At 31.6% G+C, this 20,666-nt stretch overlaps 5 protein-coding genes across 10 annotated transcripts in view; 3 read left to right on the forward strand and 2 right to left on the reverse strand.

Moving 5' to 3' along the window:
* The window catches only part of LOC114874056 (protein cueball), a 29,632-nt gene extending 24,211 nt beyond the window's left edge, over positions 1–5,421 (forward strand). For both annotated transcript variants that reach the window (XM_029182971.2, XM_029182970.2), the window contains exons 2-7: positions 144–359; positions 766–955; positions 1,152–1,769; positions 1,854–2,174; positions 2,243–2,525; positions 3,222–5,421. In XM_029182971.2, coding sequence (XP_029038804.2) covers positions 144–359; positions 766–955; positions 1,152–1,769; positions 1,854–2,174; positions 2,243–2,525; positions 3,222–3,326 — 1,733 coding nt within the window. In that variant the 3' untranslated portion in view covers positions 3,327–5,421. The remainder of the gene's footprint in view (positions 1–143; positions 360–765; positions 956–1,151; positions 1,770–1,853; positions 2,175–2,242; positions 2,526–3,221) is intronic.
* On the reverse strand, positions 5,414–7,049 carry LOC114874058 (anamorsin homolog). The gene is made up of 5 exons (XM_029182973.2): positions 6,815–7,049; positions 6,405–6,718; positions 6,187–6,331; positions 6,005–6,117; positions 5,414–5,933 (listed from the first exon to the last, which is right to left on the reverse strand). Exons 1-5 carry the CDS (start codon positions 6,963–6,965, stop codon positions 5,823–5,825), a joined length of 834 nt encoding a protein of 277 aa, XP_029038806.1. The 5' UTR covers positions 6,966–7,049; the 3' UTR covers positions 5,414–5,822.
* Positions 7,050–9,285: 2,236 nt separating this feature from the next.
* Positions 9,286–11,869, forward strand: LOC114874012 (GPI mannosyltransferase 4). 3 transcript variants are annotated; one of them, XM_029182882.2, is made up of 5 exons: positions 9,286–9,325; positions 9,417–9,737; positions 9,806–10,206; positions 10,273–10,811; positions 10,896–11,869. In XM_029182882.2, exons 2-5 carry the CDS (start codon positions 9,560–9,562, stop codon positions 11,803–11,805), a joined length of 2,028 nt encoding a protein of 675 aa, XP_029038715.2. In that variant the 5' UTR covers positions 9,286–9,325; positions 9,417–9,559; the 3' UTR covers positions 11,806–11,869. The 3 variants fall into 3 exon arrangements, with proteins under 3 accessions (XP_029038715.2, XP_029038716.2, XP_029038714.2); XM_029182883.2 differs by lacking the exon at positions 9,286–9,325 and having other exon boundaries at positions 9,332–9,737; positions 9,806–9,949; positions 10,025–10,206; XM_029182881.2 differs by lacking the exon at positions 9,286–9,325 and having other exon boundaries at positions 9,332–9,737.
* Positions 11,870–12,053: 184 nt separating this feature from the next.
* LOC114874009 (histone deacetylase 6) lies at positions 12,054–17,385 on the reverse strand. 3 transcript variants are annotated; one of them, XM_029182876.1, is made up of 19 exons: positions 17,293–17,385; positions 16,787–16,960; positions 16,290–16,712; positions 16,120–16,217; positions 15,879–16,052; positions 15,621–15,813; positions 15,472–15,531; positions 15,150–15,239; positions 14,975–15,081; positions 14,771–14,914; positions 14,599–14,705; positions 14,362–14,531; positions 13,951–14,291; positions 13,688–13,883; positions 13,491–13,620; positions 12,871–13,425; positions 12,643–12,809; positions 12,289–12,576; positions 12,054–12,218 (listed from the first exon to the last, which is right to left on the reverse strand). In XM_029182876.1, exons 1-19 carry the CDS (start codon positions 17,293–17,295, stop codon positions 12,141–12,143), a joined length of 3,498 nt encoding a protein of 1,165 aa, XP_029038709.1. In that variant the 5' UTR covers positions 17,296–17,385; the 3' UTR covers positions 12,054–12,140. The 3 variants fall into 3 exon arrangements, with proteins under 3 accessions (XP_029038709.1, XP_029038710.1, XP_029038711.1); XM_029182877.2 differs by lacking the exon at positions 17,293–17,385 and adding an exon at positions 17,089–17,278; XM_029182878.2 differs by lacking the exons at positions 16,787–16,960; positions 17,293–17,385 and having other exon boundaries at positions 16,120–16,206; positions 16,290–16,396.
* A 311-nt stretch (positions 17,386–17,696) lies between these two features.
* On the forward strand, positions 17,697–20,627 carry LOC114874010 (mitochondrial intermediate peptidase). Its single transcript, XM_029182880.2, has 10 exons — positions 17,697–17,840; positions 17,906–18,168; positions 18,258–18,444; positions 18,530–18,609; positions 18,698–18,886; positions 18,970–19,111; positions 19,188–19,526; positions 19,605–19,826; positions 19,899–20,129; positions 20,205–20,627. Exons 1-10 carry the CDS (start codon positions 17,706–17,708, stop codon positions 20,496–20,498), a joined length of 2,082 nt encoding a protein of 693 aa, XP_029038713.2. The 5' UTR covers positions 17,697–17,705; the 3' UTR covers positions 20,499–20,627.
* The last annotated feature ends 39 nt before the right edge of the window (positions 20,628–20,666 follow it).

Consider the following 20,666-nt stretch of genomic DNA (forward strand, 5'->3'; position numbering starts at 1 on the left):
CCCGGTTTAATTGCATCGATAAATAAGTTGATTTATTAACTAATTAGAGATTATTCGATCGCGCTGCGTTTAAATTTACGCTATGTTCGTAACTTTGAAGAGAAATTTGTAATGAAATTTCTTTGCATTTTCATATTTTGCAGATTTAGCTGTAGTGATAGGACGCGATGTTGAATTTTTCGCCCGCAATCAGTCGCTAACCGGAAAAGCTAAACTGGCGGAAGCTGAGGCCCTAGCAGGGCTAGCCTATGATGATATTACACGAACAATGTTTTTTAGTGATACAAGCAATAAAAACGTGTCGATATTCGATACCGATTTGACAGACAAGAATTTTACTTTGAAGCCGTTACTTAAAAGTAAGTACATCGACGATAATTATTACATTTTATTAACAAACTTATAGGCTAATATAGGGAGGTGCAAGGATAACTTTGTTTATTCAAGAATGTACAGTAAATCCCCTTATAATTCATACAAGAAAAATTATAATAATGGTATATTATAACCATAATCCGTATTTGAGTATCCTTCTTATTATACGGGGGTGTACTGTACGCTTGAATGTTTCATAAACTAAATACTGAAAATAATTAAAATTGTTTTGCTTGACAAGTTTGGAAAAGTCAGTGCACAGATATCATGAAGCATAAGCAAACTACCGCTTGCCAAAAGAATCTGTCTAGCATCCAAACATCATGAAAGGTTCACGAATACACGTATAAAATATAATATTTATAAAAGAAATTTCTGTATTATCCTCAGGACAAAATAAAAGTCACATCCTAGGGATCGCTTTCGACACGAAGTCGAGAACGTTGTTCTGGAGCGATGCTCTGAAAGGTGTGATCATGAAAATGCACGTGCCAGTGGATGGACCACCGGAAGAAGCAATCCTGCTGCACAATTTGACGTACAGGAGCCCACGTGGTATCGCTTTGGACGTATGTAACAGGTGTGCCATTTATGTCCTCTACGTAGACGACGGCAATCTCGGCCAGCTCTTTATTCCATTTCAAAGTTCTCGCGTCGAATACGAAAATCTTATGAAAAAAAAAATATTGAATCGGACAAACGAAACGCACAAAACACATTTAAACGCGTGGACGAAATGGATGCGCGGATATCTGACCATTATACATTGTTTCCAGTCACATATACTGGGTAAATAGTAATTATACGAATCCGAGCGTCGAGCGCTCGAATCTAGATGGAAGCAATCGAATTACCGTGATTAAAGAAAATTTGTACGAGCCAATAGCTGTGGCTATAGATCATCTCGAAGGGAAGCTGTATTGGATCGATGACGTCGAGGGTTTACGAATTAAAATTGAGCGCAGCAATCTCGACGGTACCGAACGTGAATTGTTGGTTCACCCGAAACGACAACAGCCAGTTTATTTGACCGTGGATCATGATTCCATATACTGGTCCGATTTGGTGCACAAAGCTATCTGGACGATATCGAAAGACGCGAAAGTCGGCGACATGCCGATCATGTTTTATTCTTATCATACGTCGAAAAATGACGCCGATCCCGCTGGGATAATAGCGCGTGACAACGTGGGAAAGGTAGATTGTGCGGCGATCAACAGGTCAAGACACAAAACCAGTGTGATCAACTCGACGTTACCGCAGGGAATCGTTGAATCGTATAATAATTTAATTACCAGTACGGAAGAATCGGAATCAACCACCGAGAACTCCAAGCACTGCTTAAACGGTGGAACTGTCGATGAGAAAACTGGTAGCTGTAGCTGTAAGCTTGGGTAAGTTTTAAATATCTTAAAAGTTTTCTTAAAAGAATAGCTTTCTTTTGGAATTAAAGATAAAGAAAAATTGTAACGTTTCAGATATACTGGCACGCATTGCGAGATAAATCTTTGTCACAATTATTGCCTCCATCAAGGCAGCTGTAATATAAATAATCACGGATTACCCCAGTGTAAATGCAGTGGCACGTTCGTTGGACCAAGGTGTGAAACAGATCTATGCAAAGATTATTGCTTGCACGATGGTCACTGCTCCGTCCAAAATGATACACCAGTTTGTACGTGTAAATATTCCGAGGGATCTCGTTGTGAAGCTTTATATAATAGTACTGAAATTTGTGAAATGTACTGTACAAATAGAGAGTCAGTTCCTATTAGCATCTCTCATAAACTTAACTGCAGGTACGTGTTACCACTTGATTGATGCATTAATTATTATTACAGTTAGTAATACTTATTGTTTCTTACAGATGCTCAGAAGTAAATCAAAAAATGGTACAAATGATCGAATCCAGAGAGGACGATGAGTATAGAATACTACTACCCATGTTTGGGGCATTTGTCGCTATGCTTGTTTTTGTAATAATTATACTTAGTTACTATGTAAATAAATTACGAAGGCGACCACGTATCAAAAAGCGCTTCGTTGTCAGCAAAGGCGGTGTAACGCCACTAACTTCTAGACCACAGCTACCAGATAATCAGTGTGAAATAACCATTGAGAACTGCTGCAACATGAATATCTGTGAAACTGTGAGTGATTCACCAAATAAAATATAAAGTATCATTTGCGTGCATGCAATGTTTTTATAGCATGCAATATGTGCAATGAGTAAACAAATTTATAATATATACTGCAGCCATTTTAATTATCTATTAAACTTGGGAGAAAAAGAGTTGGTGGAAACATTCTTTTTCTCTTTTGTTACGAATCTCGTTTAATAATCTCATTTTTATTTTTTTACGCTGTAATTATGAACAAATAACATTTTTCATTTTCTTTTTTTAGTTATAAGTACATTATTAATTAAGATTCTTTTTTTTTATTATTTCAATAAACGTTTTATTAGATAGTTATGACATATACACGTGCGTGTATCATTTATGTTTCGTTTAGATTATTGTAGATTTAATTTTATGAAATCATATAATGTTGAGTTCTTGACAAGTGTTGCAGTATAGATTAAAATTTAATAACAGTATTAATTAAAAAGAAAATACTTGTATCATTAAGGCTTTAAGTTTAAAATTAATAAAAAAGAATTAAATATAATAATAAAGTTACTTGAAATTAATAGTAACCTTTCTATCATATTATTTTTATAAACATTGGAATAGATACTTTTACTATATTTCAATTTAAGGATCTCGCTCGTTGTTTTCATCATGCTTCATCCAGGATTCCAAAACGAGCTGGATCATTCTTATTTAAAATCTTATTTTTTACAGCCATGTTTTGAACCAAAATTGCGTACCGCGATGCCGGGCAGTAACGGTACTAAGAAAGAAGAGAAGAATTCTTTACTCGATAATATGGAAGAGAATTCGTGGTAGCATAAACTAATATTTCGACGTGACAATTGGCGGAGATCGTGTGGATTTCACGTAAAGTCTGTGAAAAATTTCGCTTCGCGGAACTGCACGTCTGTACATAATTCAGGATGCTGTAGTATTATTGTTATATTTAGTGATGATACTTATACAAAAGTACGGGAGTACCGTAATGATGATACAGTCAGAAAAAGAAAACCAAAGGTCTTCTTGAGCACTTAATTTTTATTATATCGTATGATGTATAGGGTTGTGTTCATATAAAGATTATTGCAGGTAACTGTTGAAAACTAATCGATCTATTTTTTTCTTTTTTAATATACAGTTCTATATTTTTCATAAGAGAACAGGAAATCTTAAGTTTCATAGCATTTATTATATACCCTTGTTGTATATACACATATAAAACTTTCAAAAATTTTGTATATTTCAATTATATTTCCGAGTTCTCAATTTTTCTCATCCACTTTTACTAATTAAAACAGCACCAAAACTTCATTCTGATTGCAATTGAAGGGTACAGAAAACTTGCCTTAAGTGCTAGACTTAATAATTGCTCAACGTACCATTGAGTACATTTATAACAAATTTAACTGAACTGCATTATGTTTCGTAAAAAGAAATCAATTGTTTCAAGGTTAACAAATTTTGTTTAGTAATTACTAAGCATTAAATTATTATATTATTACAAAATTGAACTTTTTATTTAGTGAATAATTTTTTCTCAGTTCATCAAACGCATTTGTGTTTATTACATGTACTTATGCATCAAAGAACGAACTTTATACTACAAAACATTTTATGTATTTACACGTTGTTTTATTAAAAAAACAAAAAAAATCATTTAAATATTTAGTTCAAGAACTATTTGGCAATTTAGACAAATTTAAAAACCTGACCTCGAATTTAAATTGGTATATGTAATTTCATTTATCAACTACTTGTAACTGTTTGTACAAAAATTATATCACGCTATTTTATATCTTTGTGCGATCATGCACACAAATACGAATCTATAAATCCTTACGAATTCATTATAAGTGAAATCATAATACATTACCATAAAGTGTAAGTTTACATCTATAGAAAGTACAACAATATATACTGAAAAATTTATTCCAAACTGGAAAATGCTTGGTAATTTCTTAATTTTTGTGAGACAGTACAAAAGATTATATACTTAAGAGATAAAAATGACATAACATTAAAATTGTCATACTTTATGTTTTACCGCATTCAATAATTATTATTTATTGTACTTTCTATTGCTCTCTTTATATTTAAACTTTATGATTATATACTGGTAAAAAATAGTTCATTTTTACACCATATTGTTACTTAAAATGTAAACTTAAATTTGTACCAAAGTCGTATGTAATATCAATCTTAGCTATAATAATATAATTTGTAAAAAAAATTATTATTTCAAAGTTATATGAGACTTCATACATCTACCATTAATAGGGATAGTTACATAACAAGTAACAACAATAGGAGTAAAACTGAAACGCCTTTATCGCACCCAAATGAAATATAGTTAAATAAAATAAATAAGAAAGTAATTTTAACTGTGTAGCAATTGTGGTGCGAAAGAGTGATATATGCAGCTGTTATGACTGTCAGAGCTAAGTATTGATGCAAATTATATATCATCTTTATCACGGTACAAATACTTTCTTGTTTCATAAAAAATGAGTTAATAATTGAAACGATACTTTTTATTTTTTGTTATCGATAATGTACTTTTATTTTTTACGCTGCGGAGTAACGTTCCTGTTGCCTTAGAAAGCAAATTAGATACATGACGATTTATTTTGTTCCTGAATATAATGAAAATAATTTTAAAATTATCGATCTATGCGGCATCGCGATTCTTTTCTCTTAGAATTTAGTACACTATTTTATACGAAATGTATCATTTGTTAAACTACAAAATATGTTAAAATAGAATGATATGAGTGATATAATATATATATATACATATGTATATTTGGAATATAGTCCTTTTGCGGACACTGATCCCCAGAGACGGGATAGTGAATTTATAGTGAAAGGCTTGTATTCCCGTATAATAAAATATTACTAAGTAGTTTCCAAATTACTATTTCCAACTTTTATTCTTTATTAGCTTTGTACTTACTACAGTGGTAACTGTATTGCGGTAAAAGCATTGTTGAAACAATAAAATGATTGGTACATAAAAGATATTGAATATTTTGGGCCTTTGTATAATAATTATGCAGCACTTAAATTGTTTTGTTAACATTGATATATACCAAAAATACTAGAAACGTAAATATTTTCTATCATTCTATTATGATTAACATGTTAATTACTGCTATATGCAAATAGAATGAAATAAAATAACTTAAATAGCGATATATTTTCATGAATTTATTACTAATTTTAAATAATTTGTATTACTTTTTAAGATAAATAAATCAATTTGCCAACTATAATAAAAGTGAACATGAGAATAGAGGAATAACACAAATTTCCTTAGTCTGCTTTCAACTGAGTTTCAGCTAAAACTACTTTTTCACCAGGCTTAAATGCAGGCATACCAAGGTATGGACAACTGGCACATCGAAATGCATCACCAAGATAGCACTGAAAAATACTTTTCTTTGAGTATTTCAAAGACAATGTAAAAAAGAAACTTTAAATGTTATATTACTTACATTTCCACATGAAGATTTTACAGTATCTTTCTGAACAGTTTTACCACTTAATTCCTCAGCTAATCCACAAGTGCAATCTTTACATGCTTTTCTTTTACCCGTTGTACTGCATACTAAAATAAGATTGCAAAATGTATTACTATTATATTTGAAAAATGTATATTATTATATATGAAACTTACCCCTTAAGCTAAATGTGTTAACTTTTATATCACTTTCATCTAACAGCTCATCTTCATTAATTAATTCTTCATCAACAACATCATCTAATTTCCATACATTGGATAACTTTTCTTTTCCAAAATTAAGTGTTACACTAGAACCAATCTATACAGAAGATTAAAATATACATTAAATTGTAATTTTCATATCTAAATATATATGAAAGCCATGAACATACGTCAAATGATGGTTTCTCTGCTACTAATTCACAAACTTTATCCATGGCATTGTATACACTGTGTAAATGAGTTTTCAATTTTTGTGTATCTAACTCTTCCTGTGTTTTAACTTTAAAACCAGTCAATTTCAAACTTGACACTCTTCCTTCATAAACAGCAAGCATATTTTCTGTTTGTTCAAATGATTCATAATTAATTAATATGCCTCCAGGTTTTAATATTCTTAAACATTCTTCAAAAACTGATTTGTAATTTGGGCATGATAGTTTAAAGATTGAAATAATCGTATCGTAGAAAGTTGCTTTGCTAATAGCTGAAATAAAATGAGGAATATATTTTAAAATAATATTTTCTAGAATTAGATCACTAAGGCTCACGTATTCAAATGCGTAATTTTTTACGCACTTACATTTTTCTAGCTCTTTCGGTGATGCAATTGTCAGCTGTTCTGCATTCTTAAGGTATTTCTTTATTGTAGCAATAAAATCTGTAATGTCATTACTTGAAATTTCACTATCTAAAATTAAGAGAACACTGTAATTTTCCTTTAGAAAAATCATTTTATGTAAATATTATAAATGTTACAAATCCGTCAATAGTTTCATTAGCTTACTGCAGTGACTTAAATTACAAGAAGACTGGACATGTCCTTGCTCTCGCGAGGTCATGATTTCGGGGGTTCCAAGCACCCCCGCGTTAGTAAAGCTACAAATATGTACACAGTACAGCCGATATGACAATTCTGCCTGTTTTACCAGTCCCCAGTTGTTCGCTGTGGGGCTTTAGTGAGTAGGAATCAGTCTTATAGCGACCGCCGAAGCGTGCATATCTATCTGCTAAACACACATATATGTACAACCCTTATTTTATTTTCTGCGTTCATTTAATTTGTTGTATTTATCTTCTTAGCTTATTGAATAAACTCATGCTGAGGGAGAACGTGTTGACTTCATTACACATGTGTGCAACCCTTACATTCCTGCATCCCTTACGTCTCTGCATTCCTCACATCCCTACTTTCTTTACATCCCTGCATTCCTTACATCTCTTCATTCCTCACATCCCTGCATCCTTTATAGCTCTGTAACCCTTACATTTCTGCATCCCTTACATCCCTGACATTCCTCACATCCCTGCATCCTTTATAGTTCTGTAACCCTTACATTCCTGCATCCCTTACATCCCTGACATCCCTGACATCCCTTACATCCCTGCATTCCTTACATCCCTTTATCACTTAATAAATTTAGCGCCATCTGGTTTTCGAAAAAGGAACTAAATCAAGCAGAGATTTTGGCCCTCTAGCGGCAAAAATGTGAACTAAAATCTCGACCTCGAATCAGCGCCATCTGGTTTTCGAAAAAGGAACTAAATCACGCAAAGATTTTGGCCCTCTAGCGGCAAAAATGTGAACTAAAATCTCGACCTCGAATCAGCGCCATCTGGTTTTCGAAAAAGGAACTAAATCACGCAAAGATTTTGGCCCTCTAGCGGCAAAAATGTGAACTAAAATCTCGACCTCGAATCAGCGCCATCTGGTTTTCGAAAAAGGAACTAAATCAAGCAGAGATTTTGGCCCTCTAGCGGCAAAAATGCGAACTAAAATCTCGACCTTGAATCAGCGCCATCTGGTTTTCGAAAAAGGAACTAAATCACGCAAAGATTTTGGCCCTCTAGCGGCAAAAATGTGAACTAAAATCTCGACCTCGAATCAGCGCCCTCTGGTGGCGAAAAAAGGAATTAAATTTTGCAAAAATTTAATTATTTTTCTCGTGACATTACTTACCTTTACTTACCTTTACTTACCTTTACTCGAACCAGTGGCCATAAGTATTTTATTTATAATATATTTATTATAAGGGTTAAAGGATACAAGAGATACAGGGAGAATTAAGGAGTGTACGGGATGCAAGAATGTAAGGGATGCAAGTGTGTAAGGGATACAGAGATATAAAGGGTACTGAGATGTAAGGGATGCAAGAATGTAAGGGATACAGAGATATAAAGGGTACAGAGATGTAAGGGATGCAAGTGTGTAAGGGATACAGAGATATAAAGGGTACAGAGATGTAAGGGATGCAAAAATGTAAGGTATACTAAGATATAAAGGGTACAGAGATGTAAGGGATACAATTGGGGTGTTCGGGACCCCGTTACGCCGTTAGCGCTCTCTGCATACCGGCCTGATAGCATCCGGGGGTGCTGAGGACCCCGCTGTGCAATTGGCGGACTCTGCATACCGACCTAATATCATCTGGGGTGTTGAGGACCCCGTTGGGCATTCTATGTACCGACTTAATATCATCTGGGGCGTTGAGGACCCCGCTGAGCAGTTGGAGCACTCTACACACCAACCTAAAATCATCGGGGGCGTTGAGGACCCCGTTGCGTACTCTGCATACCGACCTAATATCATCTGGGGTGTTGGGGACCCCTTTGTGCTCTCTGCATACCAACCTATATCATCTGGGGTGTTGAGGACCCCGTTGCGTACTCTGCATACCGACCTAATATCATCTGGGGTGTTGGGGACCCCTTTGCGCTCTCTGCATAGCAACCTATATCATCTGGGGTGTTGAGGACCCCGTTGCGTACTCTGCATACCGACCTAATATCATCTGGGGTGTTGGGGACCCCTTTGCGCTCTCTGCATAGCAACCCATATCATCTGGGGTGTTGAGGACCCCGTTGCGTACTCTGCATACCGACCTAATATCATCTGGGGTGTTGGGGACCCCTTTGCGCTCTCTGCATACCGACATATATCCTCTGGGGTGTTGAGGACCCCAGGCATACTCTGCATACCGACCTATATCATCTGGGGTGTCTAGGATCCCTTAAACGAATAATGCGAAAATGACCCCATACCATTACAGATGACGCTAGTAGTGTTATTTTCAAAACGTGCATTTATATAAATGTATGGAATATATGATAATGTTTATAATTAATTAAATTAATTAATTCATGATAATGTTATGTTCTTTCTTGTCACTGTACACATTGAATAGGTGCAGCATTTTAATTGGGAATGTGAAGAAATGAATAACTATATACATGGACAGAAGTTTCAAGTTAATACTTTTAATCTCTTTAAATTGACATCTAAAAAATTGTATAACTGTCATTATATACAATTTATATATACATAAGAATGCATTCGAGGAATGAATATCGACGATCGATAGACGAATACAGACCTGCTGTACCAATTAAAAGAAAAATTGGTGTCTATTGGGTCTTGGCTGCTTTGAGAATTATCTTAACACTTATTCCACAAACAGGATATATTCATCCTGATGAGTATTTTCAGTCTATTGAAGTTATATCTGGTAAGTTGTTAATAATGATTAAAATATTGTATAAATAATATCAAATTATACTGATTCTAATCTTATAGGAGACCACTTTGATATAGATGTTAATAAACCATGGGAATTCAATTCTACATTTCCCATAAGAACTGTTTTGATACCACAAATCATTGTTGGTATACCATGTTCAATTTTAAATAAACTTTCACAATATACACATTTTTACTTAGGTATCTCATTAAAATCTCCATATTTTCTTGTATCATTTCCACGGTTATTAATGTGTGGTCTGTCTTTTATATCAGACTATTGTCTGTATAAAATATGTTACATGTTTGGACAAAATTACAAAATAAGACTAATCACTTATGCCAGTTCCTATGTTATGCTTGTTTATGCAACACACACATTATCAAATAGTGTTGAATTAGTTCTTACAGCTTTATTATTATATTACACATCACATTGTATGGCATATTCAGAAAAGGTATGCTATCATAATAACAATACAGTGTAAATGAATTCATAATAAAGCGTTATTTTATCATTTCAGGTAGTTATACAAAGTGATTACCTAACAGATAAATATAACAAAGCAAAAACTGGAGTAGACAGAGTAAAATACTATAAACTTAAAGCTTCATTGCCCTCACATTCTTTAAATAATTGTTTAGAAATTGCAACAGTGACTGTGATTGGTATATTTAATAGACCAACATTTATTGCGTTTGCATTTCCTCCAATCTTTTTTTGGCTACAAAGAGGCTTAGGTTCAAAAAGTGTAGGCTTTGGAGATTTTCATATTCGAATATTTACCTTCATTGCTTGTGGAATACCTACCACTATTTTTTTTATCATAGTTGATAGCTTTTATTTTGGTTACTTAACAATGGCAGAAATAGGTAATCTTGATATTGGCATGAGCAACTTTGTAGTAACTCCACTTAATTTTCTCAAATACAATGCAAATACTAAAAATCTACAGAATCATGGTTTACATCCACATTATATACATTTACTTGTGAATGTACCTCTTTTATACAATATACTAGGAATTGTTGGTCTCCTTACATTTGGAAAAATGTTACGCAGGTAAATATTTTATTGATCTTATTTACATTTTCTTTTCCAAAAATTCAAACGAAATAACTAGGAAATTATAATTGCTATTTACAGTGGTTTGAAAGCCAAATGGTTGGATTTACCGCGTATACAAAGTGTTGTTGGTTTAATGACAACATCTTTTATCATACCCATCATATTATTATCAATTTTCCCTCATCAAGAACCACGATTTATAATACCAACATTACTACCCCTAGTTTTCTTGTATGCACCAAATATTAGCCAAACATCAGGAGTTGACACCATTTCACGAATTGCAGAAAACAACGTGTATCAAACTGCTTTTGCGTCAAAAAATAAGCTTAGTAAACTGCAAATATTTTGGTTCATATGTAACGTTTTGTTAACATTTTTTTATGGTTTTGCTCATCAAGGTGGAGTTCTGCCTTTAACATCTCACATAGCAACCGAATTAAAAGCAAAACCAGATCTTACCCACATACATTTATTTACATCCCATACTTATTCTATACCAACAGCACTTTTACATTTGAGAAATACTAAGAAAACTTATGTAAGTAGTGGTAATCATAAATATAAATTAGTTAACGATTTTCATCTTTATGAACAAGGTTCAAAATCTATAAGAAATATATGTAACAGTATTGCTTTAAAACTTAACGAATGTGATCATAACTATGTTACCAAAAATGTACCATATAGATTATATTATGCTCTCCCTGCTACAGATTTAGAAGAATTCATGTTTATTCAGAATAATACAAATTTATTTAACTATCATATTGTAAGTAAATTTTATCCGCATGTTACTATTGAAAAATTACCATTTTCAAAGATTATTAATAGTTTTGTACGTTTATCAAATATAAACATAATTTCACTGCAACCGTTTAGAGAAACAATAAATGAAATACTTGATGCTTCTCAACAATTTCAGTTGTTATTGATACGAATTGAGTATTTAATACCTAATAAGCATAAAAATATACGAATATCATAAAAGAAAGTGTTCAATTTGTTACACCAACAAAATAAAAAGAATAAAGAATTTTACAAGCATAAAATAGATGTTACATTTTTACAACCCCCTTTCAATTTAATAAAATATATTGTTAATAAATAAAAATATTGTGTATACTTAAAATTAATTTACAATTAATTTGATTATCTGAATATTAAGAAAATTGTACATGCAGTTGTCACTTATCAGTAATCGTTTACCTAAACATTTAGTAAATAACAAATATGGAAATAATAATGCTGTTTTATAAGTCATTTACAAATATTATAAAATACATAAAAGGTTAATGACAAGTTTAGTAATAAATCTACACCTCAATTCTCGCTGTATGTCCACGGTAATTCTTCATTAAATTTACTCTGATGTGCAGCGTTACGTGCCGCAAATAATCGCTAGAAAACATTATATAAAAAAATAAAAGTTATATTACAAAAATTAAGTAATGATTGTATACAAACTTACTGGGTTATCTATATATGCCTCACATCGGTAACACCAAACCGATAAATCGCTAAAACTCAAAGCCAAAGGATGCTCCATCTCTTCAGCATGTAATATACCGTGTTGATTAATGTTGCGAGCACAATGTACAGTATAACATTGTAGACAAATCCAATTTTCAACATTACTACCACATTCTGCACATGGTAAATGTACATCAATCCCTGAAGCTGGAACATCGCTAACACTGTTTAGATGTGGACATTCTCGTAAAGGTACTACTGCAAACATTTCGCCGGCTACTAATGCCTTAATAAATAAAAAAGGGTATAATTATATGAAAATTTATTTATATCTTTTTATATAAATACTTACTTGCAAATTTTCGGATAGATAATCGTATAAATTTATATTGGTACTTGATTGTGCAGCTGCTCTGTCACCCTGTTCATTATCACTGCCGGAAGCGGAATTGGGAAAGTTTTGCGGAGGCAATCCTTTCTTTCCATCCTGATTTATACATTTCTTTGTACATTCAGACACTAGAAAATAATAATTCTTCTTATATAAATTTCATGTACGCGTACTTCTAGCCTATCATACCTTTAACGTTATTAATAGCTTGCATATTTATCGAATTATTATGTATTTTTTCCGTCTTTTTCGAAGTATCGTCATATAACGAATTTCTTATTTTAATATTCTCTACTTCATTTTGTAATTTTAATATCTCTTCATCTGTCACACAATTTTTATCAATTGAAAGTTTCAGTTCTAATTTTTCACTTTCAATTTCCTCCAGCGCTATCTTAGATTCTGAGTGTTTAGTTTCTTCGCCGTTTGTTTTTATACCAGGTATTTCAGCCTGAGGAAGTACTTTCTCTTTCGGTAAAGATAGATTAAACATCAAATTTAGCCAATATTGTTTCTGCGTTTTTAGAACATTATTTATAGTATTAATAGCGCTTGTACATGGAATTTGGTTACTTTCTAACATCGGTAAAGGATCATCGAGCAATGTTTTCGTGCATATAGTCATTGCATGCGCGATTGAATTAATGTTGTAACCTCCCTCGAGACTAAGAATAATACGTCCATTAGCCAAAGAAGACAACCAGTGTGTTAAATGTCCGTACATCTCTGGTGTTACAAAACAACCTTAAACATAAAAATAGAATTTCAATAAATCTTCACGTTAAAAAATACAAAATAAATTTACGTACCTCCAAGAGGATCACCGATGCATGCATCAAAACCAGCTGAGACTAAGATCAATTCTGGATTAAATTGATATGCAATTGGCATTACAGCTTGTTGGAATGCTGCTATATACTCCGCGTCACCCATTCCTTTCTACAAATAAATAAATCTATTAGCAATCTTATTTTAATAATACTAATTATATTCTTTTATAACTAACCTTATTCCACGGTATGTTAACATTAAACCCTTCTCCTGGTCCAGAACCAACGTGAGTGTAATTACCTCGCTTAGAATTCGGAAAGAAACCACCATTGTCATAACGATGAACAGATATATAAAGAACTTTTGGATCTTCCTCAAATACTGATTGAGTTCCATTACCGTGGTGTACATCCCAATCCACTATAAGTACCCTGAAAATTATGATGTTTCATCAGCTTAAAACGAATATAATGAAAAGCAAATAAACAAAATTCATACCTTTTTACATGATGAAATTCTATGGCATATTTAGCAGCTACAGAAATATTGTTGAAGATGCAGAAACCACATGCTGCATCCTGTTCCGCATGATGCCCTGGAGGCCTTACAATAGCAACACCAGATTGACTCTCTCCATTTAATACACTATCCACTACTTGTAATAACGATCCAGTAGATACACAGGCACTTGTCCAAGTGTCAGGATGCAGATAAACCGAATTGTAGCTTGTTGCTTGTTTATATAATTCCTTTGTTTTTAAATTATCTGTATTCTTTATTTTATCTATGTACTCTTGTGAATGAATCAATAATAATTCTTCTATTGTTGCACTTCGTCCCTTACGAATAAAATGTAATATTTTAAATGGAGATTAGAAACCCATATGTTTTCATAATATATTGATATACCTGCTGTACATAACATCGTTCAAGTAAATTATATTTTTGAAATTTTTTGTATATTACACTAATACGGTTTGGTTTTTCTGGATGGCTATCATCAGATATATCATGATGTTTTAACATTCTCTCATCATAAACGACACATACTTTATTTGGTGCTTTAGATAAATTGGTGGCTAAAAAGAAAATTACATTTACATAGTACTTTTCAACAGCAAATAATATGATATATTCGAAACTTACATTGTATTAATATATTCAATTGTTTTTCTATTGCTTCAATAGTTTCTTTGCTTTGAACTGGATAGCAATTTCTTGTTTCATATATTTCCGGTTTAACACTACTTCCCCTGTGATAGATAAATGATATAAACATGATAATAAAATCTCTACAAAAACTGACTACATCTCTTACCTGAATATAACTACAGGTAAATGCTGATTAACGTTTTCTTCCTTATTATTTATTGTACTATTAATACTGTATAAATCTTGGTATTGATAACATTTCCAGTATGGTTTATGTGCATAAATTACATTTAAAATTGTATCACGTATACTGAAATAATATTAAACTTAGATTTATATGAAGTTAAATATTATATATTCTAAACCTTACCCTATTGAAGGTAGTTCAAGATTTTGTAACAAAGGGCATGGATCACCTAATAAAGTACGTAATGTTAATGCCGCACTTTCAGCTAATGATTTTAAGCAATAACCACCCTATTAGGACAAAAAATACAATAAAAATAATATACTTAATAATAAAAGATTTAAAGTATTTTTTATACCTCTAATATAACAGCAACTTTTCCAGAAGCCAGACACAATAAAGATGACAAGAGATGCGCATAACATGCAGGGGTCACCAACATTTCACCCTTGATATCACAAAAAGAAAAAGCAGAATAGTTACAGCTACCATACAAAGCTTAAAAATTATATGAAAGTAAAAGAAATAAACAATAATCCTTTAGAGACTTATTGTAAACAAACAAAAATATCAACCTTTTCATCGCCGGTTGCGGAATCAAATCCAGCCGATACAATGACAAGATCTGGATTAAACTAAAGTAAAAAGAAAATATTAATAAATAGTACTTGTTATTTTACCTCTGAACAGCCCAAAGCTGCATCATAACCAGCTGACACTAATATGAGATCTGGTTGAAACTACAATAATTAAATGTTATGATTTCTAAGTAATTAGTTTTAAATACGTTTCATAAATAATAGTACAATATTTACAATATACTATTTACCTCATAGGCTACTGGCAATAAAACTTGTTGAAATATGGCTAAATAATCAGCATTGGTCATACCAGTTTTATTAAGTGGTATATTGAAGTTGTATCCTTCTCCTAAGCCATCTCCAACAAAATGGAAATCAGACTCTTTAAGATTTGGCCAAAATTCACCATTCTCGTAACGATGAATGGAAAAATAAATTACTCTGCAAAACACGTATATATGAAAAACAATTCATTTTCAAAATAAGTTACAAATATAATAACGTACCGTGGATCATCATAAAACATTTGTTGAGTTGCTTGTCCATGATGTACATCCCAATCAACAATTAAAATTCTGTTAGCTAAATCATTTCTCAAAGCATTCTCAGCAGCAATTGCAACATTATTGAAAAAGCAATATCCACAATATTCTGATTTCATTGCATGATGCCCAGGCGGTCTGAAAAAAAAAATTAAAATAACTATCAATAATTACTGTCAATAATATGACAAGCAAATTAAATTACCTTATAACAGCCATTCCATTCTGAACATATCCTTTACAAATACTTTCCACTAAGTTTATTGTTGAACCCACAGCTATCTGGGATAATCTGTAGGTAGACTAAAGCAATTACAAATAATTTAATATTAAAATTTAGGAACATTTTATATTTAGAAATAAATATTCACATACAGGATGTACATAAATTGCATCATATTTGGATGAAAGTAACTCTAAATTATCAGCATCTGTACATCCATCAGTGGATTTCAGAATGTCTATTTGTTTCTGGCTGTGCTTCAGAAGTATTTCCTTCTCAGTAGCAAGTCTTGATTCAATTAACTTACACCTGTTTATTAAACCTAACTGTTCACATCTCTGTAAAACCCTTGTTAATCTAGCTGGACATTCTGGATAATTTGAATCCCAAAGACACTCGTGTTCAGTCATAGATTGATCAAACACAAGACCAGTTTCTTTTCGTTTAATATTATATGAATCTATAGCCTTTTGATATACATCATGTACAAAAACATTAGTAGATTTTTTCCCCTGCAATGTATGCCTCTGTGCTACTTCACGTTTAGCTGCTACCAAAGCAGCTGATGGACGAACCTAATAAAAAATATAATACATTAATTTATAATATTATTACTATATTTATAATATATTCTAAAATTGACATTTACATTTGAAACTTTGATTGATTTTTTGGCACCCTTTTTATGTGTCAAAGACATATTACTTGTAATACTTTTATTATTTATCTTCTTAGAATTTTCTATAGCTTTTATCAATTGGATCTCACTGTCTGCTAATTGTTTAGCAGCACTAAATAAATTTCCACTTATCACAGAGTCAGACTGCAATAAATCAGAACAAGATTAATTGTAAATGTGTAGGTGTAAGATCAAACAATACACTATAATTTAAACTAAATACAGAATTCTATTATACATATATTAATAATATTAGTAAAGATATTTCTTACTTCTCACTTAATTGCAGAAATTATTGCGACAAAAACAAAGAGTTGACAAGTAATGTGTGGGTGATGGTATGGAACATATCCTTGTATAGATAATCATACCCCTTCCACTTCAACATATTGTCACAGCATAGAATTGCATTACAGTCCTCTTATTCAATTAACAAACGATACAAACGCATAAACTTAACAAGATTATACCCTTACCATTTGTATTTAAGTAACCTCGGAATTTAAGATTCCACCAATCCTTTAATAAATAATTTTTAGAGACGTATCATAATTTATGTTTTAATCAATTTCAAACTTTAACAAGCGAGTAAAATTCCTTATGCACCAAGTCTCTCCATTATGAAGATATAATTCGTGATTCTTTTCAATTTATACTTCCAATTTTGTACTTGAAAAGTAGTATTTATACCCTATCCATAACTGCAGAATGCAGTCAAAATCACAGCAATGCCATCGTTCAGTCAAAAATAGAATCACAAATTTTAAGACTGTCAGTACCGGTCAATGCATGTTGTACATGTAACCTCTGAAACATCCCATTTTTATTTTTATTTTTCAATGAATGCTGTATTTACTGACATCATAAGCCATTTAATATAGTATAAAAAATGATACAAATATTGAAAAAACAAATTCCAAAGCATTTTAAAAAACATAGAAATGTTAATACATGGTCAGCTCTGGCAACAGCATTTAATACTATTACTAAAGAAAAGTTTAAACATCATCTGAAAAAAGAAACTGTAAGTTGCATTCATCATCAAGATATCTTATGCAATGTATTGAATTATAAAATTTTTACATTTAGGGATTGTTTGGTATACCTGAGTTAAAAACTCCAGAAGGATTTCACATTTTGAAGGATAATGCAATATCCCAGACAAATATGCTTATAACAGAATCTATTAATCCAAATAGGACACATAAGATGGTAGAAATTTTTGATGATATGTCTGATACTTTATGTAAAGTTGCAGATTTAGCAGAGTTTATCAGAATTGCACATCCGGATAAACAATATGTTGAAGCTGCAGAGTCTACTTGCTTATCTGTCAGTGATATGGTGGAAAAGTAAATTTCTTTTAAATCATGAAAGATTCTAAAGTTAACACATATTTTTATATTAAGAAATATATAAAATTATTTGTAAATTTTTTTAGGTTGAATACTCATCGTGAAATATATGATGCATTGAAGCATGTAGTAGATAATGGAGATATTCAGAAAACATCTACTGTTGATGATCATGTTGCAAAATTGTTCTTGCATGATTTTGAACAATGTGCTATACATTTGCCGGAGTCTATAAGGGAACATGTTGTACAATTAAATTATTACATATTACAAGTGTGTATCTTATTTACATATGAATTATGTAGTAATCAAATATTTACATACATATATATATATATTTTTTTTTTTTGAAATACAGGTTGGCCAAAAATTCATGGCAGGTACTGGTAATGCAAGAGCTGTAGATGTTAACATTCTTCCAGCAAGTATAAGACAGTAGTAAGTATTAATAATAAAATGATTTTTAAGGTGTTTTCTATGATATAGAAAAATGTATCTAACATTATGTATTAAACATATTTCACAGTTTTACAGTAAAAGATAATAAAGTAATAGTACAAGGACTTTATGTAGATTCTTCTAATTATCTGGTTAGAGAAGCAGCATACCGCGTATTTTTATATCCAGATGAAGAACAAGAATATCTGCTGCAAGAATTGTTAAATTCAAGATATAATTTGGCTAAACTATGCGGATTTCCATCGTACGCTCATCGGTACATTTTAAATTATCAAAATTAATGAATGCAAAGAATATGTGCTCTGTATATGTATGTGTTGAAAAGTCGATAATTTGCAGAGCAGTAAAAGGAAGTACAGTAGAAACACCTGAAGTAGTACATGAATTTCTTGACATTTTGAATAAGAATATAAAATCCAAAGCACAGCAGGATTTTAAAGAGATGCAGAAGATGAAAGATTCTGAATCTCTTACAAAACAGGTATATTGAATTCGCTAAGCTGTATTTGATACATTCTGAAAAAAATTTACGTTAATTTTATGCTTTCATTATTTAGAATATAATGCTATGGGACACTACTTACTTTACGCTAAAAGCAAAAAAAACTTGGTTGAATACATCCCTTAATGAATTTACACCATACTTTTCACTTGGTTCTTGTATGGATGGTATTAACAATTTGACCAAAGCATTGTACGGTGTTAAATTAGAATCTATGCCAGTTTTACCTGGTGAAGTTTGGGCAAATAATATACACAAAATTGCAGTGATAGACGAAAATGAAACAGTTTTGGGTTACATATATTGTGATTTCTTTGAAAGAGAAGGGAAACCTAATCAAGATTGTCATTTTACTATTAGAGGTGGAAGAGAATTACCAGATGGATCTTACCAAGTATGATTTAAATAAACTGGAAATATTACAAATATTAATGTAATGAAATTTTCATATTTTTATGAAAATCTTTTTTAGAATCCAATAGTAGTATTGATGTTATCTTTACCGCTTCCAACATGGAATAAGCCATGCTTATTGAGCCCTGCTTCTGTAGAAAATTTATTTCATGAAATGGGTCATGCATTACATTCTATGTTAGGTAGAACAAAATATCAACATGTAACTGGAACTAGATGTAGTACGGATTTTGCAGAAGTTCCTAGTATATTGATGGAATATTTTGCAAGTGATCCAAGAGTGAGTTACTGTATTTTAAACAATTATTAAATGATTTATTTGTTTTTTTAATAATTCAATATGTATTATTAGGTTGTATCTACATTTGCAAAACACTTTGAAACTCTGGAACCCATACCACCAATGTTATTAGAAAAATTGTATACCTCAAAAAATATATTTTGTGCTTCTGAGTTACAAAATCAGATATGTTATAGTAAATTGGATCAAGTTTATCATAGTAAAAAGTTGGAAAAATCAACAACTGACGTTTTAAGAGAAGTACAAGAAAAATACTATGAACTTCCTTATGTTGAAAATACGGTATGTAATTTTTCTTGGTTTTAACATTGTAAAACTACGGATTTTGTAAGCTGTAAATCTAAACATTATTCACAGGCATGGCAGTTAAGATTTTCTCACCTAGTCGGTTACGGTGCAAAGTATTATTCTTATTTAATCTCTCGAGCAATTGCTTCTTGGATATGGCAAACTTATTTCCAAACAGATCCCCTTAATCGAACAGCTGGCGATCGGTATCGAAAAGAGTGTTTAGCACATGGAGGTGGTAAACCACCTTCCAAACTAGTATCTGACTTCTTAAATCAAGAAGCTAGTGCTAATAATTTCGCAAAGTCTTTACTTAACGAAATTGATATGAAAACTGAACACGTACAAAAAATTAGAGGATAATATTAGCTATTCCAGTAACAATAATTGACATAGTAAACACCTAAAAAAATAAGATATTTATAAAATTTTTTTATAATGAACAAAAATTTTATAAAAACGAATATTAATACGTATATATATAATATTGTAAATAAAATGTAAATAATTTTAATTAATACATCGTGAACA

The sequence above is a fragment of the Osmia bicornis genome, chromosome 7 (genome assembly GCF_907164935.1).
Source record: "Osmia bicornis bicornis chromosome 7, iOsmBic2.1, whole genome shotgun sequence".
Classification (NCBI taxonomy): Eukaryota; Metazoa; Arthropoda; class Insecta; order Hymenoptera; family Megachilidae; genus Osmia; species Osmia bicornis.

What these genes read in the sequence shown, in the direction of transcription:
- LOC114874058 (XM_029182973.2), bottom strand. Translation starts at nt 6,965, where the DNA reads ATGATTTTTCTAAAGGAAAATTACAGTGTTCTCTTAATTTTAGATAGT. An exon ending in CAGAGAAACCATCATTTGAC is followed by an intron (nt 6,332 to 6,404) that starts GTATGTTCATGG and finishes TCTTCTGTATAG; the next exon opens with ATTGGTTCTAGTGTAACACT. An exon ending in TAAAATCTTCATGTGGAAAT is followed by an intron (nt 5,934 to 6,004) that starts GTAAGTAATATA and finishes AGTATTTTTCAG; the next exon opens with TGCTATCTTGGTGATGCATT.
- LOC114874012 (XM_029182882.2), top strand. Translation starts at nt 9,560, where the DNA reads ATGCATTCGAGGAATGAATATCGACGATCGATAGACGAATACAGACCT. An exon ending in GTATGGCATATTCAGAAAAG is followed by an intron (nt 10,207 to 10,272) that starts GTATGCTATCAT and finishes TTATCATTTCAG; the next exon opens with GTAGTTATACAAAGTGATTA. An exon ending in TTTGGAAAAATGTTACGCAG is followed by an intron (nt 10,812 to 10,895) that starts GTAAATATTTTA and finishes TGCTATTTACAG; the next exon opens with TGGTTTGAAAGCCAAATGGT.
- LOC114874009 (XM_029182876.1), bottom strand. An exon ending in CTTGAACTACCTTCAATAGG is followed by an intron (nt 14,915 to 14,974) that starts GTAAGGTTTAGA and finishes ATATTATTTCAG; the next exon opens with TATACGTGATACAATTTTAA. An exon ending in AGCTATTAATAACGTTAAAG is followed by an intron (nt 12,810 to 12,870) that starts GTATGATAGGCT and finishes ATTATTTTCTAG; the next exon opens with TGTCTGAATGTACAAAGAAA.
- LOC114874010 (XM_029182880.2), top strand. Translation starts at nt 17,706, where the DNA reads ATGATACAAATATTGAAAAAACAAATTCCAAAGCATTTTAAAAAACAT. An exon ending in CCAGCAAGTATAAGACAGTA is followed by an intron (nt 18,610 to 18,697) that starts GTAAGTATTAAT and finishes CATATTTCACAG; the next exon opens with TTTTACAGTAAAAGATAATA. An exon ending in TACCAGATGGATCTTACCAA is followed by an intron (nt 19,527 to 19,604) that starts GTATGATTTAAA and finishes AATCTTTTTTAG; the next exon opens with AATCCAATAGTAGTATTGAT.